At 47.8% G+C, this 20,419-nt stretch overlaps 1 protein-coding gene across 2 annotated transcripts; it reads left to right on the forward strand.

The window, feature by feature from the left end:
• The first annotated feature begins 3,971 nt into the window (after window positions 1-3,971).
• On the forward strand, window positions 3,972-16,454 carry LOC124286697 (polypeptide N-acetylgalactosaminyltransferase 5-like). 2 transcript variants are annotated; one of them, XR_006901092.1, is made up of 5 exons: window positions 3,972-4,131; window positions 4,561-4,771; window positions 5,306-5,423; window positions 5,698-5,879; window positions 7,403-7,522. XR_006901092.1 is itself a non-coding variant. In XM_046723112.1 (5 exons), exons 1-5 carry the CDS (start codon window positions 5,799-5,801, stop codon window positions 15,574-15,576), a joined length of 546 nt encoding a protein of 181 aa, XP_046579068.1. In that variant the 5' UTR covers window positions 5,702-5,798; the 3' UTR covers window positions 15,577-16,454. The 2 variants fall into 2 exon arrangements, 1 of the variants encoding a protein (XP_046579068.1); XM_046723112.1 differs by lacking the exons at window positions 3,972-4,131; window positions 4,561-4,771; window positions 5,306-5,423 and adding exons at window positions 7,878-7,970; window positions 8,925-9,047; window positions 15,451-16,454 and having other exon boundaries at window positions 5,702-5,879; window positions 7,403-7,525.
• The last annotated feature ends 3,965 nt before the right edge of the window (window positions 16,455-20,419 follow it).

Below are 20,419 nucleotides of genomic sequence, written 5' to 3' on the forward strand. Positions count from 1 at the left end.
TCTACCTGTCAGTTGTATAGACACGTGTCTACCTGTCAGTTAATATAGACACGTGTCTACCTGTCAGTTAATATAGACACGTGTCTACCTGTTGCATAGACTTTGTCTACCTGTCAGTTGTATAGACACGTGTATACCTGTCAGTTGTATAGACATGTGTCTACCTGTCTGTTGCATAGACATGTGTCTACCTGTCAGTTGTATAGACATGTGTCTACCTGTCAGTTGTATAGACATGTGTCTACCTGTCAGTTGTATAGACACGTGTCTACCTGTCAGTTATATAGACATGTGTCTACCTGTCAGTTATATAGACATGTGTCTACCTGTCAGTTATATAGACATGTGTCTACCCTGTCAGTTGTATCATGTGTCTAGTTGTATAGACATGTGTCTACCTGTCAGTTGGTATAGACATGTGTCTACCTGTCAGTTGTATAGACATGTGTCTACCTGTCAGTTATATAGACACTTGTCTACCTGTCAGTTATATAGACATGTGTCTACCTGTCAGTTATATAGACATGTGTCTATCTGAAACAGTTGTATAGACATGTGTCTACCTGTCAGTTTTATAGACATGTGTCTACCTGTCAGTTATATAGACATGTGCGTCTACCTGTCAATTATATAGACACGTGTGTACCCTGTCACGTAAAAATTCAGTTTGTATAGACATGTGTCTACCTGTCAGTTATATAGACATGTGTCTACCTGTCAGTTATATAGACATGTGTCTACCTGTCAGTTGTATAGACATGTGTCTACCTGTCAGTTGTATAGACATGTGTCTACCTGTCAGTTGTATAGACATGTGTCTACCTGTCAATTGTATAGACATGTGTCTACCTGTCAGTTATATAGACATGCGTCTACCTGTCAGTTATATACACATGTGTCTACCTGTCAGTTGTATATACATGTGTCTATCTGTCAGTTGTATAGACATGTGTCTACCTGTCAGTTATATAGACATGTGTCTACCTAATGAGTTGTATAGATAGGTGTCTGTACATCGTTGTATGTGAACACAGGTGATCGTGGCGCCCGGGCTGTGATGAAGCTGTCGGCCTCAGACAAATTGGAATCTACATGCTATTTGCTGTCAGCCATTTATGGGTGAATGATATATATGCTATATACTGTCACCATGTATCATGCCATGTCATGTATGGCTGTATGATATACATGCTATATACTGTCACTGTCAGTCAACCATGTATGGTTGTGTGGATATACATGCTATATATTGTCACTGTCAACCATGTATGGCTGTGATATACATGATATACATGCTATATACTGTCACTGTCAGCCATGTATGATTGTATGATATACATGCTATATACTGTCACTGTCAACCATGTATGGCTGTATGATATACATGCTATATATTGTCACTGTCAACCATGTATGGGTGTGATATACATGCTATATACTGTCACTGTCACCACCATGTATGTCACTATCAACCATGTATGTGTATGATATACATGCTATATACTGTCACTGTCAACCATGTATGGCTGTATGATATACATGCTATGCTATATACATGTCACTGTCAACCATGTATGGCTGTATGATATACATGCTATATACTGTCACTGTCAACCATGTATGGCTGTATGATATACATGCTATATACTGTCACTGTCAACCATGTATGGCTGTATGATATACATGCTATATACTGTCACTGTCAACCATGTATGGCTGTATGATATACATGCTATATACTGTCACTGTCAACCATGTATGGCTGTATGATATACATGCTATATACTGTCACTGTCAACCATGTATGGCTGTATGATATACATGCTATATACCATGTATGTCACTGTCAGCCATGTACTGTCAGCCATGTATGGTGTATGATATACATGCTATATATTGTCACTGTCAGCCATGTATGGCTGTATGATATACATGCTATATATTGTCACTGTCACCATGTATGGCTGTATGATATACATGCTATATACTGTCACTGTCAGCCATGTATGGCTGTATGATATACATGCTATATACTGTCACTGTCAGCCATGTATGGGTGTATGATATACATGCTATATATTGTCACTGTCAACCATGTATGGGTGTATGATATACATGCTATATATTGTCACTGTCAACCATGTATGGCTGTATGATATACATGCTATATACTGTCACTGTCAGCCATGTATGGCTGTATGATATACATGCTATATACTGTCACTGTCATGCTATATACTGTCACTGTCAACCATGTATATTGTATGATATACATGCTATATACTGTCACTGTCAACCATGTATGGCTGTATTGCTGTATGATATACATGCTATATACTGTCACTGTCAACCATGTATGGCTGTATGATATACATGCTATATACTGTCACTGTCAACCATGTATGGCTGTATGATATACATGCTATATACTGTCACTGTCAACCATGTATGGCTGTATGATATACATGCTATATACTGTCACTGTCAACCATGTATGGCTGTATGATATACATGCTGTCACTGTCAACCATGTATGGCTGTATGATATACATGCTATATACTGTCACCGTCAGCCATGTATGTGTGCTGATATACATGTATATAACCATGTATGGCTGTATGATATACATGCTATATATACTGTCACTGTCACCTGTCAGCCATGTATGGTCAAGCCATGTATGTCATTGTATGATATACATGCTATATACTGTGTCAACCATGTCAGCCATGTATGTATGGGTATGATATACATGCTATATACTGTCACTGTCAGCCATGTATGTATTGCATGATATACATGCTATATACTGTCACTGTCAGCCATGTATGGCTGTATGATATACATGCTATATATTGTTATATAGCTATGCATACATGCTATACAATTGTCACTGTCAACCATGCAGCGACCACCTATACATTGTCCTGTATAACACCTATTATACCATGTGGCTGGCGTATGCATGGACCATCAACCATGTATCAATGGCTGTATGCTATATATGCCATACATACCTGCGCATCAACCATTTGCCTGTAAAAACGCCAGTAGAAACTCCGGTTGCCAGTCATCATCTGCTTCCAACGAGGCCTGGTATCCTATGCGGTCCGTGCCACAATATGGACATTGCCTATAGGGTAACAATCCTGGTGGACGATCAATGGGTAAGATACACCTCACATTCTGATTGTGAACAAACCACAATATAATTGTATCGATGACGTCACTTTCTGTTGTGACGTCAATTGAATTATCGATAGCATTACATGCCGGGCAATTAAAATAGCAGTACTGTTATAGTACTGTATACAGTAATTGTCTAATATCAGGAACATGTTGCATCCAACATCAGGTGAACCGCAGATACCCTGGGAACATGTTCATGTTACTTAGAACCAACTACGGACACCTTGAAATCATGTCACATGTAACTTTAGACCAATTACAGACACCTGACATCATGTTACTTGTAACTTTGGTCAACTACAAACACCTGTTACATTTAGATTTATACCACCCACAGACCACCAGGCAACATGTTACATGTAACTTCAGGCTACCTACAAACACCTGGTACATGAAAGTTTAGACCACCTACAGACCTCTAGACAACATGTTACATGTAACTTCAGGCTACCTACAAACACCTGGTACATGCAAGTTTAGACCACCTACAGACCTCTAGACAACATGTTACATGTAACTTCAGGCTACCTACAAACACCTGTTACATGCAAGTTTAGACCACCTACAGACAGCCATGTATGGGTGTATGATATGTAGACAACATGTTACATGTAACTTCAGGCTACCTACAAACACCTGGTACATGCAAGTTTAGACCACCTACAGGCCTCCAGGCAACATGTTACATGTAATTTTACACCAACTACAGGCACCTTGACAGCATATTACAGGTAACTTTAGACCACTTTGAGACACCATGTTACATGTAACTTCAGAACACCTGAAGGCCCCCTTGGACCGCTATATGGCGGACTTCCCCAAAGTGAAGATTGTCCGAGCGGCCAAGAGGGAAGGACTGACCAGGGGCCGACTACTGGGGTACGACCAGGCCAAGGGGCCAGTCCTCGTCTTCCTCGACTCCCACATAGAGTGCTTCCCAGGTACTTCTTGCGTAAATTTTGTCTGCAGTACATTCCGGTTAGAACTGTTGTCGTGGAACCATGGCCGGGGTTTGCTGAGCGTACAACATTAATATCATATTCATGACATTGCTATTGTGCTCAAATGCATTCTTGCAGATTGTCTTTGCTCACCATTAAATATTTATCTTGTGCTCGTCCACAACAAATATGTTATAGAGACATGGAAGTACTTAAAGTCCGCCTGTGTCTGTAACGCACCCGTCTTGTGTCTGTCATATCTCCACCCTGTGTGTGTCTGCAACACACCCGTCTTGTGTCTGTCATATCTCCACCCTGTGTGTGTCTGCAACACACCCGTCTTGTGTCTGTCATATCTCCACCCTGTGTGTGTCTGTCATATCTCCATCCTGTGTGTGTCTGCAACACCTCCGTCCCATGTGTGTCCAGGTTGGCTGGAGCCCCTCTTGTCTAAGATAGCCGAGGACCCCCGGGCAGTAGCGTTCCCTGTCATCCCAGTGATCAGCAGGTTGGACTTGAGCGTCCAAAACACCATGAGTCTGACGGTGGGCAAGTTCAAGTGGAACGGTCTGACCTTCATCTGGGGCGGTATGTCGGGAAAGGAGAGGGCCCGGAGGAAGGAGAAGTACGAACCCGTCAGGTCAGTGCATTAATCTGTTCATCATGTCATACACTCATTCTGTTCATCATGTCCTGTTCATCATGTCGTACACTCATCCTGTTCATCATGTCATACACTCATCCTGTTCACTCATCCTGTTCATCATGTCATACACTCATCCTGTTCATCATGTCATCATCACACATCATCCATCCTGTTCATCATGTCCATAAACTCATCATCCTGTTCATCATGTCATACACTCATCCTGTTCATCATGTCATACACTCATCCTGTTCATCATGTCATACACTCATTACTCATGTTAATTGTCATCATGACATACCCTTACCATGTCCATCTATCTGGTCCGTATGCTCATCATTCTGCTGGACGGTTGTGTGTCTACCTGAATGATGGAATCATCTATAATTATTCTGTAACTCCTCAGTGATGCCAGGCTGATTGTCTGTCTACAAATATAGATACATCTCTCCCTATTCTCCAGATCCCCAATGATGCCAGGCTGATTGTCTGTCTACAAATATAGATACATCTCTCCCTATTCTCCAGATCCCCAACGATGCCCGGTGGGTTGTTCGCGATAGACAAGCAGTGGTTCACTACCCTCGGCACGTACGACCCAGGACTGGACTTCTGGGGTGGGGAGAACGTGGAACTCTCTTTTAAGGTTGGGTGGAATCTCCTCTTGTATGGAATCTCATGTTGTTGTCAGGAAACTAGCCTTGTTAAAATATTGCCTTTCGAAATTTCGAGTTGGAATCTCGTGACTTCAAGACTAACAACAAATGGTGTAATTATTGTAATCCTGGCACTCTTGCCTTATTTAAAACTGATGGGCTATGATGTGTATTCCGTTTGAAGTGTGACGATATAAATTCAGAGTTATCCCCTGCACTACAGATTACATGCTATTTTTATGCTGTTTGGTTGTGTGTCTGTAGGCGTGGATGTGTAACGGATCGGTGGAACTCATCCCGTGCTCCCAGGTCGGACACATATTTAGGACTGTCAACCCCATCAGGTGGCCGAAAGGGGCGTCATCATGCGGAACTCCATACGTGTAGCGGAGGTGTGGCTTGACGACTTCAAGGACGTGTTCTACGACTTCTCATTTCATAAAAGTGTAAGTAGCTGTTTGAAGCTGACCCAGAAGGGTTCTTGTAGGTATTACTCGTAGGTAAACTGAACGGCAAAATATTACAGTGACTCGAATTATGAAAGAACCCCTAAAACCAGCAATCCTTTGAGGTCAAGTATATTCAATAAATAGACAAATCCATTAAATATTGACCAACTGTAAACTGGCGTTCGACATTAATGTATTGCACCACAGACAACCAAAGTCACTTGTGGTGTACATTCATCACAGTTCATTCAAACCCAGGAGGTGTTTCCCGTCACTAATGTGTAACTCAACATGGTCACCACTGACGCCAAACATGTATGAATTCTATGACGGACCGAAAACGTGAAACGTCTGATGAGGTCACGTGGCAAGCGGTTCCAATTGTACTGTCGAGTACGTGTCAACTCTTGTCCGTATCCAGGAGGATGATTTCGTATATATTAGATACTCTATCAGTGTGAAATCCGGACAGTGTGCCGACCACGGTAAGACGTTTGTTTCATTGAACCTCACAACCATACAGAACACACTGGGGTGTTGCTATAGGTAAGGTGCCGCAAGAGGAAGGAATAATCTATTGTGTTGCGCCTGGAGGCATGGGTGACGACTGGAGGAGCTTTCAGTAACACTGTCCTGTCGGGACACGGTTATATGATAACACTGTTGTGTCGAGACACGGTTATATGATAACACTGTTGTGTCGAGACACGGTTATATGATAACACTGTTGTGTCGAGACAGGGTTATATGATAACACTGTTGTGTCGAGACACGGTTATATGATAACACTGTTGTGTCGGGACACGGTTATATGATAACACTGTTGTGTCGAGACAGGGGGTTATATGATAACACTGTTGTGTCGAGACAGGGGGTTATATGATAACACTGTTGTGTCGAGACACGGTTATATGATAACACTGTTGTGTCGAGACACGGTTATATGATAACACTGTTGTGTCGAGACAGGGTTATATGATAACACTGTTGTGTCGAGACACGGTTATATGATAACACTGTTGTGTCGAGACACGGTTATATGATAACACTGTTGTGTCGAGACAGGGTTATATGATAACACTGTTGTGTCGAGACACGGTTATATGATAACACTGTTGTGTCGAGACACGGTTATATGATAACACTGTTGTGTCGAGACACGATTTTTTCACATCGTTGCCTGATGGCATTGTTGTGTTGTATTAACACAGTTGTATGGTAACAGTGTTGTCAATGCACTGTCTTCAGAGAGCATTGTCACATGATAACATTTATTGATAACAGAGTTGTATGATAACAGTGTTGTCTGTACACTGTCTTCCGAAAGCACTGTCACATGATAGCACTGTCACATGATAGCATTGTCACATGATAGCACTATCACATGATAGCATTGTCACATGATAGCATTGTCACATGATAGCGTTGTCACATGATAGCATTGTAACATGATAACATTGTAACATGATAGCATTGTGACATGATAACAGTTATGTGATAACACTATCTTCCCTCTGCAGGAGTTCGGCGACGTGAGCGCCAGGAAGCGTCTGCGGGAGTCCCTGCACTGCCACGACTTCCGGTGGTACATGGACAACGTCATGGACGGCCAGCTGCCGCCCACAGTTGTGGCGCGGGGAGAGGTGCGGTTTACTTTCACTTTTATGAAAATTGTGGCAAGGAAAGATTCTGTTAGAAGATCAGGAGATGTATTCGAAAACACCCGGTGTCATACCTGGGTTTCTGTGATCCATTCAGATGGATGACATGACATTACTAATACAGCTGGAGCTGTTGCTGCCTCTTCTGTTCAGACTCTAGACACATCACATTTTGTACACTGAACTCTTTGGAATAATTGTTTTGAATGATACGGAGACCCTACATGGTAAACCCTCGGCCGACCGCTGTGGTGTAGTGGTCGAATCAGACTCGCTTAGACCTCCAGTCTATATCTGTCGTCCATCTCATCCACCGCTGTCTGTCTGTCTCCAGATCCGGAACACACAAACGCCGCTGTGTCTTGACAGCATGGCGGCTAAGAGGGTGCCAGAGTTGTTCGGCTGCCACGGGGATGGCGGGAATCAGGTATGTGGTTTCCAGGAAATACTGACTCGACTCTAAAGTCAAGAACCACACGAATGAGTGATAGACACTGTCCCGTGTACTTGCATGGGGACCTTGATGTAGTGTCAGGGAGAGGCTCTGTGGTTTTCCGGGGAGGACGGGGTTTTGGAGCGGACATTCCGGGGAGGACGGGTTTGTGGTGTAAGGGGACATTCCGGGGAGAACGGGGTTTTGGTGTGAGGGGACATTCCGGGGGAGGACGGGGTTGTGGAGTGAGGGGACATTCCGGGGAGGACGGGGTTTTTGTGGTGTGAGGGACATTCCGGGGAGGACGGGGTTGTGGTGTGAGGGAAATTCCGGGGAGGACGGGGTTGTGGTGTGAGGGGAAATTCCAGGGAGGACGGGGTTGTGGTGTGAATGGACATTCCGGGGAGGACGAGGTTTTGGTGTGAGGGGACATTCCGGGGAAGACGGGGTTGTGGTGTGAATGGACATTCCGGGAAGACGGGGTTGTGGTGTGAGGGGAAATTACGGGGAGGACGGGGTTGTGGTGTGAGGGGAAATTCCAGGGAGGACAGGGTTGTGGTGTGAGGGGACATTCATTCCGGGGAGGACGGGGTTTTGGTGTGAGGGACATTCCGGGGAAGACGGGGTTGTAGTGTGAATTGGACATTCCGGGAAGAATTCTGGGGGGACAGGGTTGGAGGTGGTGTGAGGGACATTCCGGGGAGGACGGGGTTTGGTGTGAGGGACATTCTGGAGAGAACAGGGGTTGTGATGTGAGGGGACATTCCGGGGAGAACGGGGTTGTGGTGTGAGGTGACATGTCCAGAAGCATGGTTTTACACAAAACACTAGTTCGTTTCCTTTCTATGACTGACAATATATTCGTTTGTGGTCAGTGTCGGAGACATGGGTCATAGAGGTCATAGCGGTCATAGAGGTCAGTCACACCACGGGTGCTTGTTCTTACAGTGGTGGGTGATGACGGACACTGGTCAGATTATGCAGGACACCATGACGCTGTGCTACGAGGGTGGACGACTGCGATTCAACCGCTGTACACCAAGGTCTCCCTACTGGATCCTGAATTATAAAGTAGGTGCCTCACCACAGTCACGGTCTGATACAGTCAGTCACAGTAACATACAGTAACAAGGAGATTTACAGTCACAATCACAGTAACAGCCACAGTCACAGACAGTCACAATAACATTTACAGCCAGTGAGAATCACAGTCACATGTACGTTTGTCACCGTCACATTCAGTCAGTCATACTCGAAGTCACAATCACAGTCACAATAACAGCCATAATCACAGTCACAGTCTGTCAAATCACAGTCACTATTACACAGTCGCAGTAAAGTCACATTTCCAGCGACCGCCTCCGTGATGTAGTGGTTAGAGCATCCGCCCGGAGAGCGGAAGGTCGCGGGTTCGATCCCCGAGGGTTCGATCATACAAAAAGACGTTAAAATATGGTACTTGTTGGTCCCTGCCTGGCACTCGTCATTAATGGGTACATCAAGGACTGGTCAGTATAATGTGTCTGAGTGGGGTATTCATGCTCACCTGTGGCACGGTATCTCAGTGGGCTAGCACTATAAAACCAGCTTAAGTCTGGGCTAGTACAAGCAGCCGCACATACACATACACACGCATGCACGTCGTCATATGAGCGAAATATTCTCAAGCACGACGTTAAACCAAATTTCACCTCACCTCACCTCACCTCACCTCACCTCACCTCACCTCACCTCACCTCACCTCACCTCACCTCACCTCACCTCACATTTTCAGCCACAGTAGCATTATCAGTTGTAATCATTATTCAACAACACCTTGAAGTGCTCATTACCATCTCTGACATCTCTGTCTCTCATAATAACCTTAGCGGTCTGTGTCTCCCAATGTCCTCGGTGGTCTGTGTCTCCCAATATCCCAGTGGTCTGTGTCTCTCTATACCCAGTGGTCTGTGTCTCCCAATGTCCTCGGTGGTCTGTGTCTCCCAATGTCCCAGTGGTCTGTGTCTCCCAATATCCCAGTGGTCTGTGTCTCCCAATATACCCAGTGGTCTGTGTCTCCCAATGTCCTCAGTGGTCTGTGTCTCCCAATGTCCCAGTGGTCTGTGTCTCCCAATGTCCCAGTGGTCTGTGTCTCCCAATGTCCCAGTGGTGTGTGTCTCTATACCCAGTGGTCTGTGTCTCCCAATGTCCTCGGTGGTCTGTGTCTCCCAATGTCCCAGTGGTCTGTGTCTCCCAATATCCCAGTGGTCTGTGTCTCCCAATGTCCTCGGTGGTCTGTGTCTCCCAATGTCCCAGTGGTCTGTGTCTCCCAATATCCCAGTGGTCTGTGTCTCCCAATGTCCTCGGTGGTCTGTGTCTCCCAATGTCCCAGTGGTCTGTGTCTCTCTATCCCCAGTGGTCTGTGTCTCCCAATGTCCTCGGTGGTCTGTGTCTCCCAATGTCCCAGTGGTCAGTGTCTCCCAATATCCCAGTGGTCTGTGTCTGTCTATACCCAGCGGTCTGTGTCTCCCAATGTCCTCGGTGGTCTGTGTCTCCCAATGTCCCAGTGGTCTGTGTCTCCCAATGTTCCCAGTGGTATGTGTCTCCCAATATGCCAGTGGTCTGTGTCTTTCAATATCCCAGTGGTATGTGTCTCCGAATATGCCAGTGGTATGTGTCCCCCAATATACTAGTGGTATGTGCCTACCAATATCCCCAGTGATTTGTTTCTCACAATATCCCCAGTTGTCAGTGTCTCCCAATATCCACAGTGGTCAGTGTCTTCCAATGTCCTCGGTTGTCAGTGTCTCCCAATTACCCCAGTGGTCTGTGTCTTCCAATATCCACAGTGGTCAGTGTCTCCCAATGTCCTCGGTGGTCTGTGTCTCCCAATATCCCCAGTTGTCAGTGTCTCCCAATATCCACAGTGGTCAGTGTCTTCCAATGTCCTCGGTGGTCTGTGTCTCCCAATAACCCCAGTGGTCGGTGTCTTCCAATGTCCTCGGTTGTCAGTGTCTCCCAATTACCCCAGTGGTCTGTGTTTTCCAATATCCACAGTGGTCAGTGTCTCCCAATGTCCTCGGTGGTCTGTGTCTCCCAATATCCCGAGTGGTCTGTGTCTCCCAATGTCCTCGGTGGTCTGTGGCTCCAAATATCCCCAGTGGTCTGTGTCTCCCAATATCCCAGTGGTCTGTGTTTTCCAATATCCACAGTGGTCAGTGTCTCCCAATATCCACAGTGGTCAGTGTCTCCCAATGTCCTCGGTGGTCTGTGTCTCCCAATATCCCCAGTGGTCTGTGTCTCCCAATGTCCTCGGTGGTCTGTGGCTCCAAATATCCCCAGTGGTCTGTGTCTCCCAATATCCCAGTGGTCTGTGTCTCCCAATGTCCCCGATGGTCTGTGTCTCCCAATATCCCAGTGGTCAGTGTCTCCCAATATACACAGTTGTCAGTGTCTCCCAATATCCCCAGTGGTCTGTGTCTCCCAATGTCCTCGGTGGTCTGTGGCTCCAAATATCCCCAGTGGTCTGTGTCTCCCAATATCCCAGTGGTCTGTGTCTCCCAATGTCCCCGATGGTCTGTGTCTCCCAATATACACAGTTGTCAGTGTCTCCCAATATCCCAGTGGTCAGTGTCTCCCAATATACACAGTTGTCAGTGTCTCCCAATATCCTAGTGGTCTGTGTCTCCCAATAACCCGGTGGTCAGTCTCTCCCAATAATCCCAGTGGTATGTGTCTCCCAATATCCACAGTGGTCTCTGTTTCCCAAAATACACAATGGTCTGTGTCTCCCAATATCCCAAAGGTCTGTGTCTCCCAATATCCCAGAGATCAGTGTCTCCCAATAACCCCAGTGGTCTGTGTCTCCCAATATGCCAGTGGTCTGTGTCTCCCAATATCCCAGTGGTCTGTGTCTCCCAATATCCCAGTGGTCTGTGTCTCCCAATATACCCGGTGGTCTGTGTCTCTCAATATCCCAGTGGTCTGTGTCTCCCAATGTCCCAGTGGTCTGTGTCTCCCAATGTCCCAGTGGTCTGTGTCTCCCAATATACCCGTTGGTCTGTGTCTCCCAATATCCCAGTGGTCTGTGTCTCCCAATATACCCGATGGTCTGTGTCTCCCAATATACCCGGTGGTCTGTGTCTCCCAATATCCCAGTGGTCTGTGTCTCCCATTATACCCGGTGGTCTGTGTCTCCCAATATCCCAGTTGTCTGTGTCTCCCAATGTCCCAGTGGTCTGTGTCTCTCTATACACAGTGGTCTGTGTCTCTCAATGTCCTCGGTGGCCTGTGTCTCCCAATATATCCGGTGGTCTGTGTCTCCCAATATCCCAGTGGTCTGTGTCTCTCTATACCCAGTGGTCTGTGTCTCCCAATGTCCTCGGTGGCCTGTGTCTCCCAATATACCCGGTGGTCTGTGTCTCCCAATATCCCAGTGGTCTGTGTCTCCCAATATACCCGGTGGTCTGTGTCTCCCAATATACCCGGTGGTCTGTGTCTCCCAATATCCCAGTGGTCTGTGTCTCCCATTATACCCGGTGGTCTGTGTCTCCCAATATCCCAGTTGTCTGTGTCTCCCAATGTCCCAGTGGTCTGTGTCTCTATACATACAGTGGTCTGTGTCTCCCAATGTCCCGGTGGTCTGTGTCTCCCAATATACCCGGTGGTCTGTGTCTCCCAATATCCCAGTGGTCTGTGTCTCTCTATACCCAGTGGTCTGTGTCTCCCAATGTCCTCGGTGGCCTGTGTCTCCCAATATACCCGGTGGTCTGTGTCTCCCAATATCCCAGTGGTCTGTGTCTCCCAATATACCCGGTGGTCTGTGTCTCCCAATATCCCAGTGGTATGTGTCTCCCAATATACCCGGTGGTCTGTGTCTCCCAATATGCCAGTGGTCTGTGTCTCCCAATATACCCGGTGGTCTGTGTCTCCCAATATCCCAGTGGTCTGTGTCTCCCAATATACCCGGTGGTCTGTGTCTCCCAATATCCCAGTGGTATGTGTCTCCCAATGTCCCAGTGGTCTGTGTCTCCCAATGTCCCAGTGGTATGTGTCTCCCAATATACCCGTTGGTCTTTGTCTCCCAATATACCCGGTGGTCTTTGTCTCCCAATATACCCTGTGGTCTGTGTCTCCCAATATCCCAGTGGTCTGTGTCTCCCAATATACCCGGTGGTCTGTGTCTCCCAATATCCCAGTGGTCTGTGTCTCCCAATGTCCTCTTTGGCCTGTGTCTCCCAATATCCCAGTGGTCTGTGCCTCCCAATGTCCCAGTGGTCTGTGTCTCCCAATGTCCCCAGTGGTATGTGTCTCCCAATATGCCAGTGGTCTGTGTCTTTCAATATCCCAGTGGTATGTGTCTCCGAATATGCCAGTGGTATGTGTCCCCCAATATACTAGTGGTATGTGCCTACCAATATCCCCAGTGATCTGTTTCTCACAATATCCCCAGTTGTCAGTGTCTCCCAATATCCACAGTGGTCAGTGTCTTCCAATGTCCTCGGTTGTCAGTGTCTCCCAATTACCCCAGTGGTCTGTGTCTTCCAATATCCACAGTGGTCAGTGTCTCCCAATGTCCTCGGTGGTCTGTTTCTCACAATATCCCCAGTTGTCAGTGTCTCCCAATATCCACAGTGGTCAGTGTCTTCCAATGTCCTCGGTGGTCTGTGTCTCCCAATAACCCCAGTGGTCGGTGTCTTCCAATGTCCTCGGTTGTCAGTGTCTCCCAATTACCCCAGTGGTCTGTGTCTTCCAATATCCACAGTGGTCAGTGTCTCCCAATGTCCTCGGTGGTCTGTGTCTCCCAATATCCCGAGTGGTATGTGTCTCCCAATGTCCGCGGTGGTCTGTGTCTCCCAATATCCCCAGTGGTCTGTGTCTCCCAATGTCCTCGGTGGTCTGTGTCTCCAAATATCCCCAGTGGTCTGTGTCTCCCAATATCCCAGTGGTCTGTGTCTCCCAATGTCCCCGATGGTCTGTGTCTCCCAATATACACAGTTGTCAGTGTCTCCCAATATACACAGTTGTCAGCGTCTCCCAATATCCCAGTGGTCAGTGTCTCCCAATATACACAGTTGTCAGTGTCTCCCAATATCCCAGTGGTCTGTGTCTCCCAATAACCCGGTGGTCAGTCTCTCCCAATAACCCCAGTGGTCTGTGTCTCCCAATATCCCCAGTGGGCTGTGTCTCCCAAAATACACAATGGTCTGTGTCTCCCAATATCCCAAAGGTCTGTGTCTCCAAATATCCCAGAGATCAGTGTCTCCCAATATGCCAGTGGTCTGTGTCTCCCAATAACCCCAGTGGTCTGTGTCTCCCAATATCCCAGTGGTCTGTGTCTCCCAATAACCCCAGTGGTCTGTGTCTCCCAATATCCCAGTGGTCTGTGTCTCCCAATATCCCAGAGGTCTGTGTCTCCCAATATCCCAGTGGTCTGTGTCTCCCAATATCCCAGAGGTCTGTGTCTCTAAATATCCCAGTTGTCAGTGTCCCCAATACCCCGGTGGTCAGTGTCTCCCAATATCCCCAGTGGTGTGTGTATCCAAATATGCACAGTGGTCAGTGTCTACCAATATCCCCAGTGGTGCGTGTCTCCCAATATCCCCAGTGGTCTGTGTCTCCCAATATCCCAGTGGTCTGTGTCTACCAATATCCCCGGTGGTCTGTGTCTCCCAATGTTCCCGGTGGTCTGTGTCTCCAAATATCCCCAGTGGTCTGTGTCTGCCAATATCCCCAGTGGTCTGTGTCTCCCAATATACACAGTTGTCAGTGTCTCCCAATATCCCAGTGTTCTGTGTCTCCCAATATACACAGTGGTCTGCCTCTCCCAATACCCCCAGTGGTCTGTGTCTGCCAATATCCCAGTGGTCTGTGTCTCCCAATATCCCCAGTGGTCTGTGTCTCCCAATATCCTCAGTGGTCTGTGTCTCCCAATATTCCCAGTGATCTGTGTCTCCCAATACCCCAGTGGTCTGTGTCTCCCAATATCCCCAGTGGTCTGTGTCTCCCAATAACCCAGTGGTCTGTGTCTCCAAATAACCCCAGTGGTCTGTGTCTCCCAATATCCCCAGTGGTCTGTGTCTCCCAATATCCAAGCGGTCTGTGTCTCCAAATAACCCCAATGGTCTGTGTCTCCCACTATCCCCAGTGGTCTGTGTCTCCCACTATCCCCAGTGGTCTGTGTCTCCCAATTTCCCCAGTGGTCTGTGTCTCCCAATATCCTCAGTGGTCTGTGTCTCCCAATATTCCCAGTGATCTGTGTCTCCCAATACCCCAGTGGTCTGTGTCTCCCAATATCCCCAGTGGTCTGTGTCTCCCAATAACCCAGTGGTCTGTGTCTCCAAATAACCCCAGTGGTCTGTGTCTCCCAATATCCCAGCGGTCTGTGTCTCCCAATATCCCCAGTGGTCTGTGTCTCCCAATATCCCAATGGTCTGTGTCTCCCAATATCCCCAGTGGTCTGTGTCTCCCAATATCCCAGTGGTCTGTGTTTCAGTCTCAGACAATTCAGCACGCAGCTAGTGGTCTCTGTATTGAGCTGACGCCTCCCACCACAGTCACCCTTGAGAGATGTAATGGCGGACAAAACCAACGCTGGGTGCTGCCGAAGAAGAAGTCTTGACAACAATCTGCAGTGACACAATCATCAGAACAAGCCATAGCCCTGTCTTAACAATCCTTGAGTGAATCTAACTATGATATAATTATGTGTTTATTAACCACTATCACATTATCGTGCTGACACGTGTTCGCAAACACGTGGGCGTAACTGGGCCGACCGGTACACATCACAAACACATGCAGAGGCAAGTGATCTCTTCATCTGGAGTAACACCGACACATATGATATGTGTAAAAATAGGGGATTGCATCACACATCACATTCCAAGTGTAAATAGTTTCCACACGTTTATCATAAAGATATGAGCTTTGCCGAGGCTTGTTAATACCATGAGAAAAAAACTTCTGTGCAAGGATCGCAGGCGTCTGAGTACCCGGGATTTCAGATGACGACCACTGGATGGAACATTGCGTTAGTGATTTTTAATCAAATTCAGTGACAGCTGTCAAAACGTTTCACATCAATAAGCCATGGTATTAATGGCATCGCAGGCCACACACAAAAGCTTAGTGGACACTTAGTGGACACTTATTGGTGGTGATAGGTTTAAGGTTTTTAAGATGTTTTTGGTCAGGTGATAAACCACGTTCAATGTCTGGTCACAGCAACCATTCAGTTAGTCTCGCGATGTGTTAACTAGCTGTACAGTGTCTTACTTAATCTTACAGAGTTAACTAACTGTACACCTTCTCACTTCGTCTCATGTGTTAAGAGGTGGCTCTTATCGAGTTCCCCACTTTTCAAAGTATATCACGGCGGGCGACATCAGAGAAAGGGAACTATATATGCGCGCGCTCGTGCGTGCGTGTGTGCGTGTGTGTGTACATAAATATTTGTATTACACTTCAATAATGTAAATAAAAGGGGGAGATTATGTATCTCTTGTGTCACTTGTTTGAGTGGCATTTTAGAAGTTGAGAAGTTGAGATTCTTGTACCGTTGTCAAGCAAGAGTGATACATGTATCACTCTTGCTTGACAACGGTACAAGAATCTGTATCGAAACGTCGCACTCACGAAAATAAAGAAGTTTGTTATCCATAAAACTTGTTATATATTGTATCTCTTGTGTCGTTTTCATTTTTACTATACACTACCATAAACTTTGTCAGTGATCGACAAAGTCGCCCTTAAGAGCAGTTTGTAAGACACACAGTAACCATAGCAGAATGTCCACAGCATGTCCACCAATAGACAACAACCGACCCTTATGTAACTCCATTGACAACAACCGACCCCTATGTAACTAAATAAAGAACAACCGATCCCTTATATGTAACTACATAGACAACAACCGACCACTAAAATGTAACTCCATAGACAACAATTGACCCCTATGTAACTCCATAGACAACAGCTGACCCCTATGTAACTCCATAGACAACAGCTGACCCTTATGACCTACAGTGTGTCTCTCCAAGACAACAGGTGACCCCTATGACCTACCGTGTTTCCCTCCAAGACACCAGCTGATCCCTATGATCTACAGTGTGTCCCTCCAAGACAACAGCTGACCCTATGACCTATAGTGTCTCCCTCCAAGACAACAGCTGAAAACTATGACCTACAGTGTGTCCCTCCAAGACAACAGCTGACCCTATGACCTACAGTGTGTCACTCCAAGACAACAGCTGACCCCGATTACCTACAGTGTCTGCCTCCAAGACAACAGCTGACCCCTTTAACCTACAGTGTGTCCCTCCAAGGCTACAGCTGAGCCCAATGACCTACAGTGTGTCCCTCCAAGACAACAGCTGACCCCGATGACCTTCAGTGTGTCCCTCCAAGACAACAGCTGATCCCGATGACCATCGGTGTGTCCCCCCAAGACAAAAGCTGACCCCGATGACCATCGGTGTGTCCCCCCAAGACAAAAGCTGACCCCGATGACCATCGGTGTGTCCCCCCAAGACAAAAGCTGACCCCGATGACCTACAGTGTGTCCCTCCAAGACAACAGCTGACCCCGATGACCTACAATGTGTCCCTCCAAAACAACAGCTGACCCCGATGACCTACAGTGTGTCCCTCCAAGACAACAGCTCACCCCGATGACCTACAGTGTGACCAATATGACCTACAACTTGTCTCTCAAAGACAACAGCTGACCCATATGACCTACAGCTTGTCCCTCCAAGACAACAGATGACCCCGATGACCTACAATGTGTGTCCTTCCAAGACAACAGCTGACCCCTATTATCTACAATGTTTCCCTCATCGGCAGATGGGGCGGTGGGGTAGCCTAGTGGTTAAAGCGTTGGCTCGTCGCGCTGAAGACCCGGGTTCGATTCCCCACATGGGCACAATGTGTTAAGCCCATTTCTGGTGTCCCCCGCCGTGATATTGCTGGAATATTGCTAAAAGCGGCGTAAAACCAAACTCAGTCAGTCAGTCATCGGCAGATGAGATCCTGTTACTGGCCTGGGTAAACATCGGCAGATGAGAACCTGCTTGTGGCCTGGGTAAACTGACTGACTGACTGAGTTTGGTTTTACGCCGCTTTTAGCAATATTCCAGCAACATCACGGCGGGGAACACCAGAAATGAGCTTCACATTGTACCCATGTGGGATTCGAACCCGGGTCTTCTGCGTGACGAGCCAACGCTTTACCACTAGGCTACCCCACCGCCCCGCCTGGTAAACATCAGCAGGTGAGAACCTGCTAGTGGCCTGGGTAAACATCGGCAGGTGAGAACCTGCTTGTGGCCAGGGTAAACATCGGCAGGTGAGAACCTGCTAGTGGCCAGGGTAAACATCGGCAGGTGAGAACCTGCTAGTGGCCAGGGTAAACATCGGCAGGTGAGAACCTGCTTGTGGCCAGGGTAAACATCGGCAGGTGAGAACCTGCTAGTGGCCAGGGTAAACATCGGCAGGTGAGAACCTGCTAGTGGCCAGGGTAAACATCGGCAGAAAAGAACCTGATTGTGGCCAGGGTAAACATCGGCAGATGAGAACCTGCTAGTGGCCTGGGTGAACATCGGCAGATGAGAACCTGCTTGTGGCCTGGGTAAACTGACTGACTGACTGAGTTTGGTTTTACGCCGCTTTTAGCAATATTCCAGCAACATCACGGCGGGGAACACCAGAAATGAGCTTCACACATTGTACCCATGTGGGGATTCGAACCCGGGTCTTCTGCGTGACGAGCCAACGCTTTACCACTAGGCTACCCCACCGCCCCGCCTGGGTAAACATCAGCAGGTGAGAACCTGCTAGTGGCCTGGGTAAACATCGGCAGGTGAGAACCTGCTTGTGGCCAGGGTAAACATCGGCAGGTGAGAACCTGCTAGTGGCCAGGGTAAACATCGGCAGGTGAGAACCTGCTAGTGGCCAGGGTAAACATCGGCAGGTGAGAACCTGCTTGTGGCCAGGGTAAACATCGGCAGGTGAGAACCTGCTAGTGGCCAGGGTAAACATCGGCAGGTGAGAACCTGCTAGTGGCCAGGGTAAACATCGGCAGAAAAGAACCTGATTGTGGCCAGGGTAAACATCGGCAGATGAGAACCTGCTAGTGGCCTGGGTGAACATCGGCAGATAAGAACCTGATTGTGGCCAGGGTAAACATCGGCAGGTGAGAACCTGCTAGTGGCCAGGGTAAACATCGGCAGGTGAGAACCTGCTTGTGGCCAGGGTAAACATCGGCAGGTGAGAACCTGCTAGTGGCCAGGGTAAACATCGGCAGGTGAGAACCTGCTAGTGGCCAGGGTAAACATCGGCAGGTGAGAACCTGCTTGTGGCCAGGGTAAACATCGGCAGATAAGAACCTGATTGTGGCCAGGGTAAACATCGGCAGATGAGAACCTGCTAGTGGCCTGGGTGAACATCGGCAGATAAGAACCTGCTAGTGGCCAGGGTAAACATCGGCAGAAAAGAACCTGATTGTGGCCTGGGTGAACATCGGCAGGTGAGAACCTGCTTGTGGCCAGGGTAAACATCGGCAGATGAGAACCTGCTAGTGGCCTGGGTGAACATCGGCAGATAAGAACCTGCTAGTGGCCAGGGTAAACATCGGCAGGTGAGAACCTGCTTGTGGCCAGGGTAAACATCGGCAGGTGAGAACCTGCTAGTGGCCAGGGTAAACATCGGCAGGTGAGAACCTGCTAGTGGCCAGGGTAAACATCGGCAGAAAAGAACCTGATTGTGGCCAGGGTGGCATCGGCAGATGAGAACCTGCTAGTGGCCTGGGTGAACATCGGCAGATAAGAACCTGATTGTGGCCAGGGTAAACATCGGCAGGTGAGAACCTGCTAGTGGCCAGGGTAAACATCGGCAGGTGAGAACCTGCTTGTGGCCAGGGTAAACATCGGCAGGTGAGAACCTGCTAGTGGCCAGGGTAAACATCGGCAGGTGAGAACCTGCTAGTGGCCAGGGTAAACATCGGCAGGTGAGAACCTGCTTGTGGCCAGGGTAAACATCGGCAGATAAGAACCTGATTGTGGCCAGGGTAAACATCGGCAGATGAGAACCTGCTAGTGGCCTGGGTGAACATCGGCAGATAAGAACCTGCTTGTGGCCAGGGTAAACATCGGCAGAAAAGAACCTGATTGTGGCCAGGGTAAACATCGGCAGATGAGAACCTGCTAGTGGCCTGGGTGAACATCGGCAGATAAGAACCTGATTGTGGCCAGGGTGAACATCGGCAGGTGAGAACCTGCTAGTGGCCTGGGTGAACATCGGCAGATAAGAACCTGATTGTGGCCAGGGTAAACATCGGCAGATAAGAACCTGATTGTGGCCAGGGTAAACATCGGCAGATGAGAACCTGCTAGTGGCCAGGGTAAACATCGGCAGATGAGAACCTGCTAGTGGCCTGGGTGAACATCGGCAGATAAGAACCTGATT

Source organism: Haliotis rubra, unplaced genomic scaffold (assembly GCF_003918875.1).
Source record: "Haliotis rubra isolate DU_JTF1 unplaced genomic scaffold, ASM391887v1 Scf39, whole genome shotgun sequence".
Taxonomy (NCBI): domain Eukaryota; kingdom Metazoa; phylum Mollusca; class Gastropoda; order Lepetellida; family Haliotidae; genus Haliotis; species Haliotis rubra.

Excerpts from the sequence above, each read along its gene's own strand:
- LOC124286697 (XM_046723112.1), top strand. The coding sequence starts at position 5,799 with ATGCGGAACTCCATACGTGTAGCGGAGGTGTGGCTTGACGACTTCAAG. Across the intron at positions 7,971-8,924 it reads ACGGGGATGGCGGGAATCAG|TGGTGGGTGATGACGGACAC; the intron begins GTATGTGGTTTC and ends TTGTTCTTACAG. Across the intron at positions 9,048-15,450 it reads ACTGGATCCTGAATTATAAA|TCTCAGACAATTCAGCACGC; the intron begins GTAGGTGCCTCA and ends TCTGTGTTTCAG.